The following is a 23,601-nucleotide window of genomic DNA, read 5'->3' on the forward strand; positions in this document are numbered from 1 at the left end:
TGGTTTTGCCAACTGCGGGCTTATGCGATACGAATTTTGCCGCCCTTCCCCCATTCTAGTCTAATTTTCATGACTACTCGATTCCTCGAATTCGCCATTCTCCCTCCACTCCTGCGACTACACTTGTGCAACTAAGTCACTCTTTTGGTCACTCCCATGCTCACATACTCTTTAAGCCGCTCATTTAGTCATTTGCATTATTGCACGCACTGTGTTGATCACTCATGCGCACACTTTTTTTGGTCACTCGCATTCTTGCACATGTTCTAGGTCACTCTTTTTACTGCTCACTGACATGGTTCCTTGCCGAGTCATTCTTTTGATCATTAACACATATACACGTGCTCTAGGTCATTCTTATGGTCATTAACAAGCTTACACATGCTCTAGGTCATTCTTATGGTCATTAACAAGCTTGCACACATTCTAGATCACTCTTTTTTATCATTTACACACTTTCTAGGTCATTCTTATGGGCATTGTATAATATTGCACATGCTCTAGATCACTCCCTGATTTGGTCCCTCACTCTGTAGGTCATTCTTTCCATCATTCACATGCTTGCACACTCTCTAGGTCACTCTTTTGGCCGTTCACATGCTCGTAAACTCTCTAGGTCACTCACTGACTTAGCATCTAGCTGTCTAGGCAGAGGTGGATTTATTGAAGGTTATAAATGTTACTGCACCTTCTCTCCCAGTCTATCAATTTTCTTGGCTAGTCATTCCTCAAATTGGCTGCCCTGAGTTATAGCCGCTAAGCCCTCCCTTAAATACGTCACTGGCCCCATCCCTGAATATTTGTCACATCTCCATTTTACCCAGGGCCGTCATTTCAACTTTTTCCGGGGGGGGGGGGGCAAAGAGCTTGTACTAAACTTATGCATATATATATATACCATTTGTAGTGTATTTTCTAAAGCTGGTGGGGGATGCCCGGCTTTTGAAAAAGCCAGTATTTATCAATACTTTACACAAGGACAGTACGTGTACACATTAAATTTCGCCACTAGTTCTCAAAGTTCTTATCATGCACAGATGTGTATGCTTTAGGGCACTGACTGCTGGGGGATGCTGTTCGTCCCATGGCCACCGTGATTGTCCAATTTATCTAGCCTGGATTTCTTTTTGTTGGGGACCTTGAAAGCCATGGTCTATAAGACACCTGTTGACTCTGACACTGACCTTGTCGCAAGAATCTCTGTCACTGCTTCAAATGTCTGTGAAATGCCTGGTATTTTTGAAAGAGTTCGACGATCAGTGTGTTGTCGTTGTGAAGCATGCATAACTGTGGATGGCGAGAACTTTAAGCATTTGTTGTGAAACTTAATGTGTACACATATTGTCCTCGTGTAAAGTATTGCTAAATAAAGAGTTTTTCCACCCATTATTGACTTGTCATTTCTGCATCTTAGTTTATCCTCCAGCTGATCAAGTTGGGGTTTCTGGTTATACATTCCCATGGAATTCGGTTTTATTTTTGTATTTTCTACCTCCCCTAAAAGTTTGTACGTTAAGTTTTGAATCACTGAAGTGGATTTAATACAATGGATCACATCCAAACAATCGGGGAACTCATAGAGTGACACAAGGAACACTAATTACCATTGTGTATGGCCTTCATTGATTTTGAGAAAGTGTTTGACTCTGTCTTCACATCTGCTATTGAAACTCTAAATTTAATTAGGGTAGAGAAGACATATCAATATATCATTAAGAAAATATACGACAAAGCAACTGCAACCATTCATATGGATAAAGGAAAAGCGAAGATTAAATTTGGGAAAGGTGTCCAACAGGGTGATACTATCTCACCAAATCTCTTTACCGCCAAATTTTTAGAAAAAGTATTCAGGAAACTGGATTGGGACGTGAAAGGAATTAAAATAAATGGAGAATTTTTCTTAACCATTTGCATTTTGCCAACGACATTGTTATGACCAGTGGTAATCCAGACAAACTAGAAGAAGTGATACAACAACTGGCGAAAGCAAACATTCAGGTGGGCTTGAAAATGAATCTGCAAAAGACTAAAGTTATGTTCAACCCCTTTTTGCGTTGAAGAGGACAATCTTTCTCAACGACACAAAGATAAAAGAAGTGAAAAGCTATGTATACCTGGAACAAGGAATTACCATGGACAATGTATCATTAATGAAATAAACAGAAGGATCAGGACTGAATGGAGCACTTTTGGCAAAAACTGCACAATTCTGAAGAGCCACATGCCATTATGCCTGAAAAGAAAAGTGTTTAACCAGTATGTGCTGCTAGCACTGACTTATGGAGCTGAAACATGGACACTCACAAGCAAGACAATACAAAGACTACAGACAACACAAAGGAGCATGGAAAGATGTATGCTAGTCATCACAAGTAGAGACGGAAGAGGAATCATTTGGATAAGAAGCCACACAAAGGTAAAATATTGTAAGTTTTTATTATTGCTTTTGAAAAGAAACATATCTTGTTTACCAACTGTGACAATTACATATAATATACGTAATACTGTTCCGGATAATTTCTCGCAAGTCCTTGAAAAAAGCAGAGGATGACAAAATTTTCAGGACGCACAGATTTATTTCATAGAAAACAGCTATTTATACCTATTTACAAGTAGACAGCACTCAGTTGACAAATAGAGATTCTCCCACTGAGCTTAAAGTCCAACAACTGCAATCATCCACTCTATTCCTTGCATCGTTTTCAAAGATATGGCAAATTTTCGAGAAAAGTCTACCATAGTTCACAACTGGCGGCGCCACCTTCTTCAGGTCATACAAGAGTTTCTGAATCGATCTAGACAATTCAAGCGTATTTCCATACTTTCGGTTTGTCATTGCTCCCACTTGACAGTATTTCGAGGGTTTTTTAACAAATTGCACTACTTAGTTTTCATAACAATACAATCACATTTATTTAAATGTTAATTAATGTGTAAGCAATTAAAATATGGAACTTACCATCTCTTATTTACTTGTATTACACCATACAAGTTGAAAAATCATATTCAAAATTGAAGTATCAAAGTTCAGGATTTAAATCAGTGATTTTTTTTTTTTAATCATGATTTAAATCAAGATACCCTGCAACTAATAAAGAAAATGTCAACCATTATTTACTCTCAACTAGTAATACATTATAAAATTTACGTCTTTCCGCTTTAGATGGTCTTTGCCCCTTTCCATAGCTGAATAGGTATCTTATGCAAGTATAGCCTTCAGTTAGCTTATAATTCATGCTCACTTCCTTATTATTGCAGCAGAATTCTATTTTCAGTTTCACGTTTTTCTTATCCTAGAAATTCAACTTGACATAACCTCTTTCACAGAAAAGGATGTTCAGCACACAATAAAATATGAACAGTATATACATTATGAGAAAAAATTATTATTTATGAGAAAAATTCCAATTAATATAATTTTTAAAAATTAGTTTTATGCTTAGATTTACACAGATTTTCAACCAAACCAAATATTCGGCAGAAGGGCAGAATATTCGTCCTATCTATAAATTCTATTCCAATACTTTCAACCTTGAGTAAAGGAATTACTTATATGTAGCTGAGTTATCTGCTTAACGTCTGTGATCAACTGCTAGGGCATTCGTATATCTATGTATGTGGCCAAATTCCCATTGCCACTTATTTTGAGTCTTACAATCGATCACATCAATGGTGGCAAAGCTCGTCCACTCATGTAGCTACCCTGTTTCATTTGCAGATGTACATAGTCAGGGCCTTATACACAGTAGAACCTCAATTATAACAAACTAATAGACTATGTAGCTTTTTTTAGTACATGTTTTCATTAAAACGGACAACCTTCTTATGTATATGAAGGTTGTCTATTTTAATGAAAATATGGTTTATAACAAGTAATTCCTCTTATAAGGGTACAATGCAAAACAGAGTGTACATCAGTACATACATAAAAGTGTTTATCATATTTCAAATAAAAAGCCAGCCTCCATCATAGGTTGAATTGAAAGAGATGTGCATGTTTAAATTGCATTAACCCTTATTTTTCTGGCTGGCCAGAGATATGAGTCATGCAGTGCATCCACATTAATACAAAACATCACACCAATTATTGCTTAATCACTTGCTTGGAAGTGTAAAACTCGTCAAATAAAAATGAGCACCCTTTATTATTATTACAATTTTTTTATACATTTTTCCATTAAGTGGTGTTCTTTATAATAGGGTCCGTTATAATGAAGTTCTACTGTACATAAATAGAAAATAATACATTTACAGCAATTGGATCATGAACATTCATAACATGAGCATATAAGTTTCTGCAATACTTATTTTAGACTAGGGGGCATGGACCCTGCATCTTTCCACAGGGGCCCCTCGGCTGGGATCTTTGACTGCCCCCCCCAAGCCAGACTTTTAATGGAGCCTTCTATAGTGAATTTATAGCATGAAAAAACAAAAAAATATGGTAACTGTCCCAAGATTGGAGCCCTGTCAGCCCCACCCTGTTGTGGGAGGGCATGGCTAGAGGTTATCAAACTGTGAGACATGTCCAAAGTGTCTGAGAAAAAGGCCTGAAAGCTTATAAAACTTTTGTGGTAAGCTTTTTTGGGAACTAATTCAGTATAAATAGGGACATGAGGAGGTACTTGAAGATTTCAAGGACCCAGAGCAAGTGCTCCGGTAAAGAGTTTGAAAACCTTTAGCTAGGCAATTTGATTTTGATGTGAACATGCTTTGGTGAGAGGAAATTAAAGCCCATCGAAAACAGGATTATCTCAACAACATTGTAGGCCTTTGGACAAAATAGAGGAAGTCTGGGCGCCCCCCCCCCCCCCAACTGACTGGAAGTGCCAGTTTACCAATTTGTAAACGTACTCTCACAAATCATAATTTCTGATCTTATTATCAGACCTCCTAAGCAAACAACATTATCCATCTCCGTGGCCCCTAAATCCTGGAGCAGGGCCTTTTCCCCCAAACAGAGATCTTTGCCATGCCCCCCCCCCCCCCAGGCTGAATTTTTCATGAGCCTCTTTACAGTACATTTATAGATGAAAAAAATTACCAGAATTGTCCTGGGACCCCAAGGGCTGCAGTCTGTCAGCCCCAACCTTGTGGGGGGCCTATGCCCACCTCTAAAGATTGGCCCAGCAGTAAGCTATAATTTCAGTGTGTCGCTATGCAGTTGTGTGGGCATCATGCTGGACTCTCAACAAAAGCATAATGCTGCAATTTGAAACCTTGTTGGCAGCCCACTGGTGGTTGGCTTAAGTGGATTTACTGTGGTTTTCCAACTTCAATTCGCAAATATGTGCCAGTCTTTCATTTGAAAAAGTCTCTCTCTCCGCAGAAAGCGGGCAGTCCTATAACATGTTACTTACATCGCATGAAAATTCAAGCATTTACCATTTTCACTTCAAAATATGCAAGACAGATGGCTGCACCAGTAACAACACAAAATAAGCATAACTCTGACAACATAAATTGTGTTGGTAGCCACATATTCCACATGTGCCAATTCATTACAAATTATGCAGAGGAATGTGTACAAGGTTAGTGAGTTACATTCAAAGTACTCATTCAGATAATTAAAAATCATTGCTCAATAAATCCTTCACTGAACTATATTTTATAAACCTATTCATTGTAACAACCAGTATGGGACATTTCGTCTCGTTGGTTGCCAATAGTATCATATAACATGTATTCACACAAATTGTAAAATAAATTTGAAAATTGTGCATATAGAACGACCTAGGTTTTTGAAGCAGGGAAAATTTAATAAAAACCTTATTTTATATGCAAGTAAATACCGTATTTGCATTAAGAGCAATAAGGTTAGCTAAATGTAATGTAAAAATAGATTTCTAATTCTTTCTTCGGTCTTTGGAATGTTCAATCAAATTGACAAGGCAATCTTTTCAGTGTCTCTGGGGAGATCAGTGGATTTTTTTTTCAACAACTGAATAAGGTGAACTATTTTTTGGTCTTTGTCCTAGCTTGAAGCCTCTCGACCAATGTCCCCTCTAAGTAGGTTTTGCGAAACTCTGAAAAAATCTATATCTGAGATTGCCTCGACTCAAAGGTCTACACAACAAACAAAACGTAAACAAATTAGAGGACCTATCTTTAAATATGCACACGTGAAAGAATTATTTCAGTGGTTCGATGTGTATGGGAGTTTCTGCTGTGTTGGAAATGGCATTACTTTGGCTTTTTGTAAAAAAAATAAAATTATGCAGTTTTCAGTAAAAAATTTGATTAAATTACCTTGATTCCATGCAATATTGTGTTACTCATTCAGGTTTTGGTAGACGTGACGTTGTAGAGCATTTGTTACAAAATGGTGCCAATGTACATGCTAGAGATGATGGTGGACTGATCCCGTTACACAATGCATGTTCGTTCGGACATGCTGAGGTAGTGCAGCTACTTTTGAAACATGGGGCCGATCCAAATGCCAGAGACAATTGGAATTTCACTCCACTACATGAGGCTGCTATCAAGGGCAAGGCAGATGTGTGCATTGGTGAGTTTTATGTTTGTTTGCTATTGTACAATACATTGATGCATTTATTTTTGTTTCATTTAGTTTTGGTTTTCTTTTATGTTTTTTATTATTATATGAAATAATTTATTTTGCCCTTTCTTTCTTCAATAAGAAACAAATTTCTTTTTGTTTATGGTTAGATATAGACCTACAGGGAAAGTCTTATATGTCTGATAAACCCTTTATATACAATATTACTTTCTGTTCTCTGCACCTTTCACATAGTGTCGATATGTTCCATCTATAACGATATGTTTCTCCAATCCCTTGAGTAAGCCTAACATTACACAGGAATTTCACTGTATGTTGAAAAAATTAAAAAATTTTCATCTCTGTTTGATTTTATTAAATAATGTTTTAACTTATGTACTTGAGCCTGCTTAGAACAAAATTGGATATTACAAAGTATCTGTTATAACAAATTTTTTTCTATATCAGAGTGAAACTGCAATGCCAAAATAGTGTAAAAATACCTCTTATAATGAATTGCCATATTTATGATCATTGGATATAATGAATTGCCATATTTATGAATATCAGCTGACGTTTATCATAATGATGTTTTTGACAAGTATAGGATTGAGTTCTCCAAGGAAATCAAATTCTCTTTCAGAAACAAAATAAGATTGCAAAGTACTATCATACTAATTCCGAAAAGATATGGCTATATGTGTGTTCTGTCAGCACCATTTATTGCAAGATAATTATCTCTAGCTACAGATAGTGCTGGTTCTGTTGATTCCCAGAACCGCTTGAATAAAGAGGGATCAGCATAACCACAGTTTCATTCATGTCAGCATTTCCTTGGTTTCATAAACCTCAGGACCATTAAAATGTCTGTAACAGTTCGACACACCGTTTACAGCAGTGGTTCTTTAAGTTTCTCTCACTCACAGTCCCCTTTTCTTAAGTTGACTTATATTTGTGGCTCCTCACAATAGTTCAATAAAGAATCACTTCTCAAAACACTTCACAGCCACACACCAGTATCAACAGCTTGCCTCTGATTTAAGAACTACTGACTTGCAGTACATGTAGGCCTGTTGTATATGGGTTAAATATTTTATTCACAGGCCCACACGATTATATGTAATATTTATGGCATGGGGAATAATTTTCATTTTAATTATAATTAAATTCTCAAGTATATCTGAGGATTATCTCCAGTCCACACGGACCATAAGTTGAGAAACAATGCCTCAAATAAATTTTTATCATTAAACCCGAGTGTGTGTATTTATCATGTGTCAATTACAGCAAATATCCGTTGATACTGATGTGTGGCTGTTCAGTGTTTTGAGAAGTGATTCTTTATTAGACTATTGTGAGGAGCCTCAAATGTAAGTCAACTTAAGAAAAGGGGACTGTGAGTGAGAAAAACTTGAAGAACCACTGCTGTAAACTGTGTGTCGAACTGTTACAGACATTTTCCTGAGCAACTTTATTGCATCCTGGCTTGAGTGTAATATACTGGGCATTGGTAAACAGGACATTTGCCTATTTTGCCATATTTTTTTGGAGATTTCAAGAGTATTATTTATACCTATACTACCCTGTGAGGAAAGTGAAAAAAAAGCAGTCTCTTTCCTTCCTTTATCAAACTTTGAGCAAAAGTTGACTCCCCTGCCCACTGCCAGTTGATCTGATGGGTTGGGGGAATAGGAAATATGTTAATCAGGAGAAGACTCTTGCAACGGCATCTGTGCTCTTCGCTACTAGACCTGCTCAATTCTCATTGGAATCTTTATCAATGCAGATGTAAAACTTTGGCTTGTGGATGGCACCAAAACAGCTGCACAACCACATTGCTAATGCAGGAAGTCCACACTAAGTAGTTAAAGTACCCACCTCTCTGTGTTTGCCTTATCATTGAAGAGAAAGCCATTTGGAGCTATCTGAGCTATGATTCTCAGTTCAGTTAGCTTCCATATGTATAAAATGGGTGTGATATAACAAAAATGAGAGAGAGAGATAAAAAAAAATGGAGCCTTCATCAACAATTTTAACTTCAAATATTTCCTCAAAAAAATTGAAAAATAAATAAATGAAATTGAAACTGAGTTAGCAAGAGAGAAATTAAAGATTCATGAAAAATTATTTTCTCACCAATGGAGTATGATAGTTTTATTGTACCTTGCTACCTTTCCCTGTTTTTTTTACTTTTCTTATTTCTTTGAAAATAAAAAAAAAGTACTACGAGTGAATCTTGTTTGACTTGGTTTTTTTTTTTCAGTTCTTTTGCAACAAGGCGCAGATCCTGCAATTAGAAACACAGATGGAAAAACGGCAGTTGATCTCGCTGATACTTCAGCAAGGGTTGTATTAACAGGGGAATACAGGAAAGATGAGCTTCTTGAAGCTGCACGGAGCGGCTCAGAAGAAAAGCTCATGTCTCTGTTAACACCACTGAATGTTAACTGTCATGCAAGTGATGGCAGAAAGGTTAGTAGCAATTTATCATAAAATTGGGCATTTTTCCCCATTGATATGGATTTTCTTTAGAGTTTTCGTACATGTAATACAGAAGATTGCAATTAATTTAATTGTCCTTGATTTTCTTATCTATGAAGAAATTATTATTTCAGCAAGGGTTGAAATTACACGTGACATTCAAAAATCCAGCAACCTCTGATCCTGCAGGATCGCCGGATTTTGGATAATTATGGTGTATACATTTAGCAGAAAATGACTATCTACGCTCCTTTAAAGCAGTGGATCTCAAAGTGTGTGCCACAGCTCTTTGGGACATGGCAACCATTGTCAGGAGTGTCACAGTGAGCTTTCCTTATTGATGTGTGCCTGTTCGATACCATGAAGCAGCTCTTTGTTAGACTATTCTGAGGAGCCGCGGGTACACATCCACTGGACCAATAGAGCCACGGAAGACAGGAGTTAGAAAACCACTGCTTTAAGGAAAGAAAATTAAACACTGAATAAAAAAAATTAATGTTCACCAACTAAATAAAACAGTTATACTGAACATTAGTTCAACCAAATAAAGAAAACAGTGACTCGCTAATGCAGTAAATTTAAAAATGGGCTTCGTAATCCATACTAAAATTCTAAATGAAACAGATCGTCAATGGCGAGATTTTTGAATGTCAAATGTACTGAAGTCTGAAATTCTCTTATAGATAAAAAATTGAGATTTTAATGTATCTTTAATCTGTGTGTTTTTCAGTCAACCCCTCTTCATTTGGCTGCTGGCTATAACAGGGTGAGAATTGTTCAGCTGTTGTTGCAACATGGGGCCAATGTTCATGCCAAGGACAAAGGGTAAAATAACTCTTGCTGCTTTTTCGTGTCCCAGAAGGAAATAAAAATTTCTCTATTAAAAAACCAATTAAAATTGACTATCCAAACTGCATTAAATATTTTAATCTTTTATATCCAATTAAATGCAATGATATTATATCTTAGAAAATTAAGTTCTTATGCAGTGTGTCAATGATCATTTTTACATCTTTCCATGTTCATTCATACTGTTCTTAGTATTTGTATTGTTTCACATGCAAGTGTATATGTTTCAACTCCACAAGTTGAACAAATTTTTTTTAGGCATAGTGGCATGTTGCTCTTCAAAATTATACTGTTTTTTGCTAAAAGAAAGGAAGTTTTCGCTAAGCTCCAGAATTTTTTTCATATTTTAGTGTTAAAGTTTCCTCTTTAACTCAGATTTTTTCCTTTAAGTCAAAGTGTTAGGAAATGAAAGAAAATTAAAAAAAATAAAACATTAGTAATAGAATTTATCTTTCACCAATCAAATTCAGTATTTAGCAATAGAATTTAGTGGATGTGTATTTGTCTGCTTTAGTGAATGATTTTCCCATGAAAGAAGGACAAAAAAAAAGACTGAATAAAAGTTAAAAATCTCTGCATTTTTTGACAGAAAATAATCATGTATGCACTTTATTTATAATTCCTTTCATTTATATGAGTATCTTGTATGTGTCCATTTCCCCAATACAGTGTGTACGTCTAGTTTTATCTGAATATTCTTGTTCAATAATTAAATGCGATAAAATTAGAATAACTTATTTTTTCAAATTTCTTCATCTTCATATTTGGCATGTTTTATTAATACAATATTCTTCATAAATAGTGCTGTTATTTTGATAAATCTTTCTTTCCCTTACTTTGAAATCAGAATTTCCGATAAGTCGAACTAACAATAACTGAAATTTTTTTTATCTGCTGCGACACATTCAACTTATCGAGATTTGACTGTATTCCTAAGTTTTCTGCTTATTTTGCTTTGTTCCAGACTCTGACACAAAGCTAGACTGGAGATCTCGTCAACAGGATAAGTCCTGTGGCAGAGTTCTGGTTTTCATTCATTCATGTTTATTCTGCTTTTTTTCATCTTAAATCTTAATTTTAAAAATGTATTTTTGTTGACCAACCAACATTTTAAATGTAATTATGATGAATGGAGGAGGGGCCCAGTTATGCCTTGGTAATAATAATTGTAAAAATGTATTTTTGTTGACCAACCAACATTTTAAATGTAATTATGATGAATGGAGGAGGGGCCCAGTTATGCCTTGGTAATAATAATTGTAAAATTTGAGCAAATTGTACTCTGCTGTATGGTTGTGGAGCATCATGCTGGATGTCATTATGAGGATCCAGGTTCAAACCCTGTTGCCGCACAGTGGTGGTCTGCCAAAGGTGTTTTTCTGCTGCTTTCCGACTTCAAGGCGTGAATGATAGCTGGTCTCCAATTTGAAAAAGTCTCTCCGCAGAAAGCAAGCAGACCATCAACATGATACTTACATGACATGAAATTCAAGCATTTATCATATTTACTTCAAAATATAGAACACAGGTGGCAGCACCAGCAAGAACACTAAACAATCACAACTCAAACAACATGAGTATGTTAGAACTATGCATATATATATACTTTCACACACGCAACATGTTCTGACATGTACCGATTTGTTAGAAATTCTGCAGAGGAATGTGTACTAAGAGGTGCATGTTTGGTTAAGTAATAATAGTCTTTCTCTACCTACTGAGTAGGCATACACCAATATCCTTAGCTTGGTTATGGTGTCTCTATTTGCTGCAACCCATGCTCAGAGAACTATCAGATTAAATATAGAGATATGCACAAAATATAATCTAGGTTTCTGTGAGTGCTATTGTATAAGTAAGTACTTATGTAGAGTATGTTTTAAATTCACCTTGATACTCAAGTTAATTTGTAATTTTTTTAACAAAGCTGTATAAAAAAATTTTTACACTGTATTTTTGTGTTTTTAGAGTTCATTAATGTTTTTTTCACCCTTCCTCAAAGGGGTCTGGTTCCTTTGCACAATGCATGCTCATATGGTCATTTTGAAGTCACTGAAATTCTAATCAAGGTATATCTTATCTTTGTATAATGATTATGAATATTTACATCATTCTTATTAATTGACATTTATAAGGATACCAAAAATACCATAGTTGCTGATGGAAATATGATCTAATCATTCTTGTGGGGTGGAGAAGATGCATCATCAATCAACGCTTCAACAATGGGACACCAGTATCTTTTAGTAAGGGACAATTCCAGGTTGTGGTGTCACAGGGAGTATTTCTCTAATAGGGTTGTTAATAAATGAAATTTCATACCTCCAGGGCTTGTGAATTCCAACACAATTGAAACGTTTAAAAATAAGTATGATAAGAATAGTGGGATAAATTGATCTTGTCTTATTCTAAGCTATCTGTGCTTAGAATAATACATACATATTCTTTTTTATGGGCAGTGCATTATATAATATTAATTATTTGTTTTTTTTCTTTCGTGATACATATATGGCTTTATATTGGGTTGCTGTACTTGTGTTATATTTAACATCCATATTTTTATGGGCATCTTTCTTCAGCCACCTCATTGGGCATCTTGCATGTATCTTTTGTATTTGTACCCAACTATAAAAATATAAGAAGTTTATTTGGATATTTGTTTTATGCTAAATTAGATTTCTATAATTTTTTTTCAACTGTATGATGACAACTGTTAAAAAATATCCAGGTGCATGTGATTAAAGGTTTTTAATTTGTAGTCAGACTATATTTGTCCATTTGAAAAATATTAAATTTTGGTATTAGTTTTCCCCTGAAAGCTTTGGAAAAGTCTCAGTCTGACATTTTGTACACAAATGAAACCACTTAAAGTTTTAGAATTAGTCTGATGTATGCTCACAAACCAGTGTGTGTGTGTGTATTGTGTCTAAAATTAATTAGAAACTGAAAAGAGAGAAAATATTTTATATGCATCATTTTATTTTGATCACAAAAAAAAATTGGGGGGGGGGGTGTCTTTCAAATTTTTTTGTAGTTAACATTATTTCCAGATTAATGTTTAGAATAATTCTTATTATAAAATTCTGCTTGATTCCAGCATGGTGCAAATGTGAATGCCATGGATTTGTGGCAGTTTACTCCGTTACACGAAGCAGCTTCAAAAGCTCGAGTGGAGGTATGCTCTTTACTGCTGAGCCATGGTGCTGATCCGACTCTACTAAATTGTCATTCTAAAAGTGCTATAGATGTTGCATCAACCAGAGAGCTTGCTGAGCGCTTGTCATGTGAGTAATTGACCAATTTTATCACTTTTATCTGCACATTGCCAAATTTAAGCAATAAGGAGTGACAAAATTTAAAAAACTACACCATTTTAATTGAGTGGAGATATGGTTTCAATTTTGACGTAAAGTAACTATATAAACTGTATCTATGGTTAGAAAATTTTGAAGGAATGGGAGTTTGTTAATTAGATGAGTATTGCTCACATCATCTAAATCAGTTTTTTAACCTTTTTCCCATAGACCCCCTTGTGTTAATGAAATGAAGGCCAACTGACCTTTTTCTGAATAATATTCAGTATGTAATTACAACATAGAGTTAATGTTTTGTTTTTCATCTGGGCTCACAAACCCCTTTAAATCTTTCCAAAGATCTATAATTAAGAACCTGTGATGTATATACCATGGATTATTAGCCTTGGAAAAATTCCAGACAGTCTGTGAGACGGGATGAATAGGCTGGATCATGAGTTAATAATACACTGTCAATCAATTGCCTTGACAAGGCGATACCAGTATTGTTTGATATTGCCCATGGCAATAAACCAGAGTTGTGCTCAGTTTGAAAGAAAGAAAAAAGTATTGTTCAGTAACAGACAACTTCAGGTTGTGTGGTAGGCATCACAGAGTTTTTCTCTAATAGGGTTGTTAATAAGTGGACTAGCTTACCTCCATGGGTCTTCAATTCTAACACAATTAACATGTTTAAAAGAAGTATGATAAACACATTGGGATAAATCGAGATGTTATCCATACTTGAATAAGACAACCATAGTGTTTTTATGTGGGCAGTGTATTATTAATTATTAACTTTTTTGTGATATATTCTCTTATTTTAGGGTGCTATAGTTTAATTATATTTGACATCCATATTTTATATGGACATCTTTTTTTCAGCCAGCTCATTAGAAAGTTTGGTTGTTGTGGCCTTTGTGTTTGCATTTGTTAATTTTTTTCTTTTTTTAGATGAATACAAAGGACATTGTCTTTTGGAAGCAGCATGTTTAGCAGATCCTACCAGAGTTAAAAAGTATTTATCTGTTGATTTAGTCAACTTCAAAAATCCATTCACCGGTGATAGTCCTTTAGTAAGTTGTGAAATATTATATTTTTTGTGACACTGTTTATTTACATGCTTACATTGCTATAGATAATGTCATGTCAAGAAAAATTTAAAAAGGAGGGAGCAAACTGCATATACAACTATGTTCAAAAAGTTCCGGATCTTTTTAAATATTTTTCAAATGTAAATGAATTATGTAATTTCCCACTAAACAAGCAAAGAGTACCACTTGACCAACTGGTCAGTACCAGTTTCACCCAGTTTAAATATATACAACATGTGTGTAGCTCGTCATTAAGACATTCAAAATTTCCCATCCCTGGGGGAAAAAATGTCGAATTTTGAACAGCATTCAAGTGTCAAATTTTGTGTGTTGCAGACTTTTGTAATGATTAAAATCAGCGTACAATAAAACAGCAATTAGTTGAACTAGAGGCATTAGCATAGAGAGAACTAAAGAGCATTTTGAGTTGCATCAGTTCAAAACCTGCAGAGTATCAAGGAATAAATAAATGGAATGAAGAGAGGAATTCATCCATTCAGAGTATCGAGCTTGATGAGAGGTCAGGATGGGGTGGACATCAGTAACCACAATGGTTGAACAAATTGCTACTCTCAAAGAAATTGTGAAAAAAATGGCCATCAAAAAACTGTTGCCAAGATTTCAGAACTTGTTGGTATCTCAGTTGGAAGTTGCCATGCCACTTTAATGAACAAACTGGGCATGCATCACATGTGCCAAGCAATTCTTCCCAAGATCCTGACACAGGAAAGAAGGAATGAACCCGTTCAAATTTGCAAAGATTGCATTAATACGATGGATTTAGATCCTGACATTTTAAATCGATTGATAATTTATAAGACTTGTTGCTAATGTGTAGAAATCCCCATCATTACCACTACAAAAGTTTGAGGCTGGCAGCTCTGAAAAAAAGGTACTGTTAACAGTTTTTTTTTAATTGCAAGGAAGTTGTACACAAGGAATTTCTTTAACATCGATAAGAAAGAAGAATAAGAATATGTTAAAGTCCTTAAACATCTGCATAATTTGGTGAGATGCAAGTGACCAGATCTGCAGAAGGCCAAGTCATTGGTGCTGAATCACAAAAATGCGGCAGCTCACAGGTGTCTATCTGACACATCATCACATTTTGATGCTTCCATAACCAGCTTATTTCCCGATCTTGCCCCATATAACTTTTTCTCATTTTCGATGAATAAAGAATTTTTCTTAAGGGGCAGTGATTCTCAGGTTTCATAGAAGTACAGAAGCAGTGACAAAGGCCTACTACTATTAAACCACATATGCACCTTGTCTGCACATTCTTCTGCAGGATTTCGACAAAGGCACTGGAGTATGCGACAAAAGCAGGCTTGCAATTCACATTTACATCTTTGTATGAATGATGGCAAAAATACATAATTACACAGGGTAGTTACTTCGAAGGTAACACAAAATAAAGAGGTTCTATCTGCATTCAATCTTCTGTAATAAAATAAGTTCTGGAACTTTTTAAATATAGTTGTATGTGTTTTATAAGGGTTATAAGTGCATTAAAAATCTGAAATTCATTGCTGCATCATATCAGTTCATCTATACTTTGTATGAATAGGGGAGAGTAACCTCATCTCACTCAATATAAATATAGTTCTTTAAATTGATTCGAGAAAACAAAAAAAAAATATCTTATGTTTTTTGTTTCTTTTTAGTACAAACATGTATATATTGTCTATGTGAAGGGGTAATTTGGTACCATGCAACACCTCAAAAATAGAGGCTACTTTGCTTTGGTATCAAAAACATGTAGACCCTATATTCCTTTGTCACTGCTTTTCATTCTAATTGTTGGTAAATGACTTGTTTTATGTATAAATAGTGTATATAGATTTTTATTTTTATCTATTTGAAGCATTGTGCTGTTGGCTCACCTTATCCTAAACGAAAGCATGTGATAGAAGCGATCATTAGAAAAGGTGGAAATCTCAATGATAAAAACAAAGAGTAAGTTTACAGGATTGTTTGTGTCTTTCAGAATTTTTTTGCATGTATGTATGCTTGTAGAACTTTGCAAGCTTTTTGTTTAAAGGCTTGTAGAACTTGATTTTCAAATTATCCTGAAGTTACGCTAAAATTTTAAAGCTAGTGGTTCTTAATGTGAAAATTTTTCCCTTACAGGTTTCTGACTCCTCTTCATGTAGCCACAGATAAATCTCATTATGATGTCATGGATGTTTTATTGAAACACAGTGCTAAGGTAAAAAAATGCATTGCACAGTGACTTTTCAAAAAATAAAAGTATTTCATGTATTTTTATTGTAATGGTTTATTTTATTTACTAATAAAGAAAATGACTACTGTATATATCCAGACATGCCTAATTTTTAAAATAATTCTTTTACAGGTTAATGCTTTAGATGGTCTTGGACAAACTGCATTGCATCGTTGTGCACGAGAAGGTAATGTTCAAGCTTGCCGTATGCTTCTGTCATATGATGTTGACACCACTATCGTCAGTCTACAGGGTTACACTGCTGCGCAAATAGCTAGTGAAAATGTACAAAAAATACTCAGTGGTAATATCATATTTATCCTTTTCTCTTATCTTTTTGTAATTTGTATATCTTCTAGAGTTAAAGAAAGTTCAACAGTGGTTCCCAAACTTTTTGAAGTGTGACCCTAAAAATTTATTGTGACACCCCCTCCCTACATAGGCTGACTACGTGTCCCAGAAAAGTGTGATATTTCGATTTTTTGCCAGTAAATGTGCTGTCCTGAAAGCACTTTTCGGAATGTTTATTTTGGTTTAACAAAGTGATATTGGCTTTTAACAATATTCTTTTTTTTAACATTTTTGAATGTTTTGTGTTTTGATGTACATATTTAGTGTTCTTTATGCAAGATGGAATAGTAGCGAGGTGAATGCTCTTTGATTTTTGTATATAGGGTGATTAAGAAAGAATCATCCGATTTCAAAATGATTCTACACTTGAAATCTACCATTAATAAAAATTATTCATAAAACATAGACATGTTCCCCCCCTTATATTCACATATATTACTTATCATTCTTTGTTTTTTAATTTTTAAGAAACATACAATTTTGAAACTGGGTGATTCTGTGTCACCCTGTATAAGTATTAACTTGATATATTGATTATTGTGCACGAAGAATTTGATAAAATTACATTATGTGATGCATGGTAACTATCTCAGCTGAATAAAGACACTTTTCAGTTATGATATATTTTTAACATAAAAATAAATTTCTTAGTTGGGTGCTTTTATTTTGAAGAATCTCTCGCTACCCCTCTAATTCATTGACCCGACCCACCCTCTGGAAACCACTGTTCTAGACCACGTGTCCAGTTATATCATATACTATTTCTTCACATTCATGTTGAATAAGCCATTTTAGTTTCCTGTATAGAATTTAATTTTAAAAAGAAAATATATTTTCTTTTTTCCCGTGCAAGTTTTCTTACAATGATTTGATTTTATGTGTTCATGCTAAATAAAAATTTTGATTTTTCTTTTCCTATGTGTATCTACAGAGCCACCTCTTGGAAGCATAGATATTGAATTTCAATTACTTGAAGCTGCCAAGGCTGGTGATCTTGAAGTTGTCAAGGTTATTTCAATTTCAGACTTTTTTTTAATACATATTTGATAAAAAAATCTTAGTTTTCTCTAATATGATTAAAACTTTGATTTGCGTCACAGGTATTCCTTGCTTTAAATGATCTCACTAAGTATTTTCACTATAACATAAATTTGAAAATTTAATTTATAAAAATCATGTACAGCAAAATTTGACCTGGACTTTGATTCTAATGATATCCTGAAAATGGGCTTACAAATTAAAGATATGACATAATTATAATGACAAAATCTATTGGATTTGAGTTTGTAGATGAGACAAATGTATAAGAAAAGTGTTCGAATTCCACTCATCAGAGCTCACTAATAAATTACACAAATTACCTGTTGAAAATTAAAAACAACATGAATGATTTAAGTCAAGATCAACAAGTTTAGTTGAGCATATCAAGCTTTCAAATAAATGGATATTTTTTTTTTTTACTACCCATTAACAATGCCACCAGAATTGTAAACTGATAAAATATAACTGTAATTTTCACATTTGTGAGAGATAATCGTGGCTTATATATTACTACAATTTTCATAAAGAAATAAAGAATACTGCTCAGCAAGATTTGCCTTGCAGCAATGCGAAAAAAAAATTGCCCTGAAACTGAGTTCCAATTTGATTAGATCTAAAATCCCTGTAATTGTAGTGTTATAAAATGGTAATCTTTTTAAGTAAATCAAATTGCTGACTTAAGATGACTAAGCCACGGTGGCAAAAATAAGAAAATTCAGTGTAGAATTCTCTTTGTATGTTCTTTACATTAGTTATGTATAAGATTTTACTTTTATCTAAGATTTAAAACAATGCAAAAAAAGGGGGAAAATATTTGATTCATGTTTAAAGTTAAAAATTAGCTTTATTTTTCAGTTTGCTCAAATATTTTTCTGCATATTTACAAATGCTTGCAGTTGAGCCCAGATTTAAAGAATCAAACCAATATTTTTATTAATTGAATTGAGGAAAATCATCAAAGGTGATATGAGAACACAAAAGGACTTCTGAGAAAGTTTGTTATATCAGGGTCCCACTGTATTTAAAATTATTAAATTACACAATGGATTAGATATGGTGAATTCATTAGGTTAGAGTTTTTCCCTCTGTTTATGTAAGAAGTAAATGGCCTGAATATTTGTTTTGAATTTTTTTTTATATATTTGTTGTGTAATAGTTATTACGAATGTCGAATTTTTCTTTTCCTACAATGTCACGCATAGAATGCTTATATATTACATGCTTACATAGAATTTTTGCATTCATCCTCTGTTGTGCATATAGCGGATATTGGCAACACATCTACCTGTTGTTAATTGTCGTGATGTGGATGGTCGACAATCTACACCTTTGCATTTTGCCGCAGGATACAACAGAGTGTCAGTTGTGGAATACCTCCTACAACATGGGGCCGATGTTCATGCCAAAGACAAAGGGTATACCTATTTATTTCCCTATTCAATGAAAACATAAATATTAATTTTCTAATTTAAATCCATGATTTACTTGACTTTTTTAATATACATGAAAAGTCCAGAAATATTGTTTACTTTAAATTTATACTTTGCATTTATTTCAACACAGTGGCCTTGTACCATTGCATAATGCATGCTCCTATGGACACTATGAAGTGGCTGAACTCCTTGTCAAGGTGATTAACAATTTATTTTATAATAATTGGTGTTTTTATATTATATGGTAATTTTATAAAATTTTATTGTGAAAAACTTATTTTTCAACTGACAATTTTTATTCAGGAGTGTAACTTCATTATTCAAAGAATTCTTTTGCATACAATTTTTCACATTTTCAGTATGGTGCAAATGTAAACGTTGCTGACCTTTGGAAATTCACTCCTTTACATGAAGCTGCCGCAAAGGGAAAATACGAGATTGTGAAGCTTTTACTTAAGGTGAAGACTACTTTTCAACATTTAATGTGCACCTACATGTGCCAAATAACTCATGTATTAATCAGACTGTTATTGTTTCAGCTGTTCACATATTTTTTTTTAAGAAATTTGTCTTATTGTGAAGTTTAAATGCAATAAACTTTTGCTCAAATCTCCTGTTTAAATTTAATGTTAATAGCATGGAGCGGATCCAACCAAAAAGAACAGAGACAATCACACACCTCTAGATTTAGTCAAAGATGGAGATCAGGATGTATCAGACCTTTTGAAAGGTTTGTTTTGTTTATTAATATTATCTGAAATATTATTAGTCTAGTTTTTAATTTATTGAATCACTTTTAGTAAAATATCAAGTAAATATGCCTGAGATGAGTGTAAAATACATGGGCCTCCTCATAGAGTATTCTACAGCTGTAATCAATATGGTATAGACCATAGTTTCCCAACCTTTTTTGTCTCATCACCCTCTTCTTCAGGAATTTTTTTCTCCCAACGCAATCCAATCCATAGGATCCTATGTTATACCCGTAGCTTCTACTGCCCCCCTGGAGCATTCCATCGCTTCCCAGGGGGTGTTAACACCCACGTTGGAAATCACTGATATAGACCATTATAAAGAGAGCTCACAATCTCACAAAAAATTTTGGTTTTTACAGACTTTAAGCTATAAGAGAATTTATGTTTTTTTCCTCTGTAAGTTAGATCTTTGTAATTTTTTACGAACATTATAATTATCTTTTAGATAATTTCCTTTTAAAATCAGCAAATTAACAGAATTCTGATTGTGACATTTATTGTTAGCTCACAACAGTTGATTCTTTAATATATTTTTGCTTGGAATTTTGTATAGTATTCTCAAAAAAATTTAGTGAACCAACTGAACAATTAAAGATTTTAATTATTCTCACTGCTCGATTCCATGGCTTTATGCACTCATTAACATCTTTCAACTATTCAGTTTTTTAGCATGATTTGTTCAGCCATTCAAAAATAGCTCTAAACGGTAAGTTCCAGTCTAGCAATGAAGGATAACCATTGTCCATCTGTCTCTTAAAGTTACGCTATGAAAATTGTTTAAGTATGTTATTGAAGCCCAAGAAAATAGGAAAAGGGGATAAAAGAATGTTAATTAGCTGTGTCCATTATTTGTTGAAAGTACCTGAAAGTAATGTTTACAAGAAACATTTGCAATGATAAGTTGTTGTAATCCATCCTTCGATTAATTCTTGATAAGAGAGGAAAAACTTTTTTTTCAATAACTGTTGACGTTTTATCAAAAGCTCTCTAATTTTTAACTATATGTGCATATAAAACTCTATGCACTATAAATGCATACATTTAGAATCTTTAATATTAGCTCTTCGATAATCACTCACAAATTACTTGAAATAGTAAGATTCTCATTATAAGCCTTTATCATTGTATCAGACTTTTACTATACATGTGTTATTTGATGTGTGTACTACTCAATCTAAAATGTTTGAACTTTTTTCATCATCAGGTGATGCTGCACTTCTTGATGCAGCAAAGAAAGGTAATCTGGCAAGAGTTTTGAAACTGGTCACTCCAGAAAACATTAACTGCCGTGACTCTCAAGGCCGGAATTCTACACCTTTGCATTTAGCTGGTATGAGATTATTATGTTGTAGAGGAAATAAAATCAAGGATATTTTTATTTTTTGGTTAAAAATAGCCAGAACTCTCTCTCTCTCTTTTTTTTTTTTTTTTTTTTTTTTTTTTTGTCAGACCAGCATTCAGATAAACTTTTGAGATTTTAATTATTCGTAAACACATATCTGAAAAATACACTGCTCAAAACAATTAGAGCAGGAATCTTCACCCTTTCAGACACCAGCGGGCCAATTGAAATTTACTTCGAAGCCTGCAGGCCACCAACTCATGCAATTCAGTGACATCTTAATAGAAGGGGGCAATTGGGCTCGAGATGGACAAAGGACAAAAATAATTGAAGATTATTATGTATTTTTAAATTATTTTTTATTAATTTTGATTATTTCTAAAAATATCTGACACTAATTCTGAAAAGGTTTTTGATTAATTGTTGATTAAAATGAATGAATTCTGTGATTAATTTTATCTGAAATTACTTTAAATGATTCTTTAACCCTAGATTCATAAGCATTCGCGTCACAGACCGTGCAAAATACATAAACACTTGTAACTTTTAAAGTGAAAGAATTATTATTATATGTCGATTGCTCAGAGTAACTATTGTGTCATTTTCATTTCAGAAAATTAATGATTAATAAACAACTTTTCATATTTAGTGTGTTTTATTGCTCCTTGTATTCTATAAAACAAAAATCATCAGTATAATATGTTCGTCTGAGGGACAAATGTTTATGAATAGTGTATCTCCCGTGCATGTTTATGAATCTAGGGTTAATTATTTTGGTAATTCTGAAATTATTTTTCCTTCTCAATATATCTTAAAATAATTTCTTTCAATGATTATGTAATTATTCTTCTATTGGTTGTGAAATAATTTTGATCAAAAATTATGAAATTTTATCTCTCATTGATTTAAGTTTTTCACAAATTCTAAAATTATTTCTTTTGACAATTCTAAATTTTCATCAATTCTGGAATTGTTTTTTCATCAATTTTGGAATTTCTTTCATTTATTCTGGAATACTTTCATTCATTCTGGAATTATTTCTTCCACCAATTTCAGAATAGCTTTTTAATGTTCTCAGCCATATTCTAAAAATGATCGACTAGCCACAACAAAGAGCTCCAAAGGCCAAATGTGGCCCATAGACCATGCGTTAAGACCCCTTAATTAGTGTATTGCTTTTTATTGAAGTAGTTTTGGAACATTTTAATTAATAAAATGCATAAATGTTCAAGTATAAATGTATTAAGTAGTCATAAATGATGACTACAGATAGGGTGAGGTATTGAGACAAGATATCCTTGAAGCAGATGGAAAAACATAACCTACATAATCATTAATTAAATTGTAGTAAATTTGTAAGTGGAAGAACTATAAATGTTCTTTAATATAAAAAAATCCAATTCATTTACAGATTGGAGTGGCAACAGCAAACGGCTTTGGTTGTGTTTACTTGTCACTCCTTAATTTTTCTTAATTTTTAATAATTTTCACAAAGTTTGGTGGCTAATTTTTTTATTAATAGGTTCAAACAGTTGTCGATGAATTAATTTATGTAAGTGTTTAATACCTCCTGTCATTTAATTACATCGTTTAATCATGCCGAAGTATGACACATGCTTAAATTCAATTGAGGTTTTTCATTCACTCAAATGCATTGTGTGCCAACAAAGTTTTCATTTCACGTGTGCTAGTTTCAGTGGTAAGGCTGTACATAAATTTTCACAGGCTAAGCATAGAAAATGTACTTGTGTAATGTGTACATCCTCTCCCAAGAATCCTTTTGCTGGCAGCAGTGATTCCACGAATATTTTGAATTTCCTGGAGAAGATTATGCAACAAAACACCAATCTCAAGGACTTCGTAGCCAACAAGCTGGAAGAATTCAAACAAGTGATCGATTTCAATAATGCTGTCATAAAAGATCTAAAGGGCTCTATAGTTCAGCTACAGAACAAAAATTAGGAATTGCAATCAAGAAATGAGGCTCTATCAACCGAAAATAGGGAGATTAAGTCTGAAATGAGGAAACTGCAATATGGCATATGAGTTGAAGCAATACTCAAGGCTTACTAACATGGAGATTACTAATGACGCAGAATCAGAAAATGAGAATCTGTCCCAGATCTTATCTAAGATCGAAGATTTGGCTGAATGTGAAGTGATCAACATTTCCACTGTGTCCACCGTGTGCCTAGTATGAATAAAGACAAACCTAAACTGTGTGTTTGTGATT

General features: G+C 33.7%; 1 protein-coding gene across 1 annotated transcript in view; it reads left to right on the forward strand.

The window, feature by feature from the left end:
• Tnks (tankyrase) overlaps window positions 1–23,601 on the forward strand; it is a 45,424-nt gene that overhangs the window by 596 nt on the left and 21,227 nt on the right. The window contains exons 2-16 of the mRNA XM_089245275.1: window positions 6,287–6,511; window positions 8,766–8,974; window positions 9,714–9,808; window positions 11,835–11,901; window positions 12,930–13,116; window positions 14,080–14,201; window positions 16,087–16,178; window positions 16,353–16,431; window positions 16,579–16,750; window positions 17,729–17,805; window positions 19,102–19,253; window positions 19,402–19,468; window positions 19,631–19,729; window positions 19,908–20,001; window positions 21,231–21,356. Of these exons, the coding sequence (XP_089101401.1) occupies window positions 6,287–6,511; window positions 8,766–8,974; window positions 9,714–9,808; window positions 11,835–11,901; window positions 12,930–13,116; window positions 14,080–14,201; window positions 16,087–16,178; window positions 16,353–16,431; window positions 16,579–16,750; window positions 17,729–17,805; window positions 19,102–19,253; window positions 19,402–19,468; window positions 19,631–19,729; window positions 19,908–20,001; window positions 21,231–21,356 (1,863 nt within the window). The remainder of the gene's footprint in view (window positions 1–6,286; window positions 6,512–8,765; window positions 8,975–9,713; window positions 9,809–11,834; window positions 11,902–12,929; window positions 13,117–14,079; window positions 14,202–16,086; window positions 16,179–16,352; window positions 16,432–16,578; window positions 16,751–17,728; window positions 17,806–19,101; window positions 19,254–19,401; window positions 19,469–19,630; window positions 19,730–19,907; window positions 20,002–21,230; window positions 21,357–23,601) is intronic.

The sequence above is a fragment of the Pholcus phalangioides genome, unplaced genomic scaffold, assembly GCF_987345545.1.
Source record: "Pholcus phalangioides strain wild (caught in Gottingen) unplaced genomic scaffold, Ppha-v1.0 ptg000015l_1, whole genome shotgun sequence".
NCBI lineage: Eukaryota > Metazoa > Arthropoda > Arachnida > Araneae > Pholcidae > Pholcus > Pholcus phalangioides.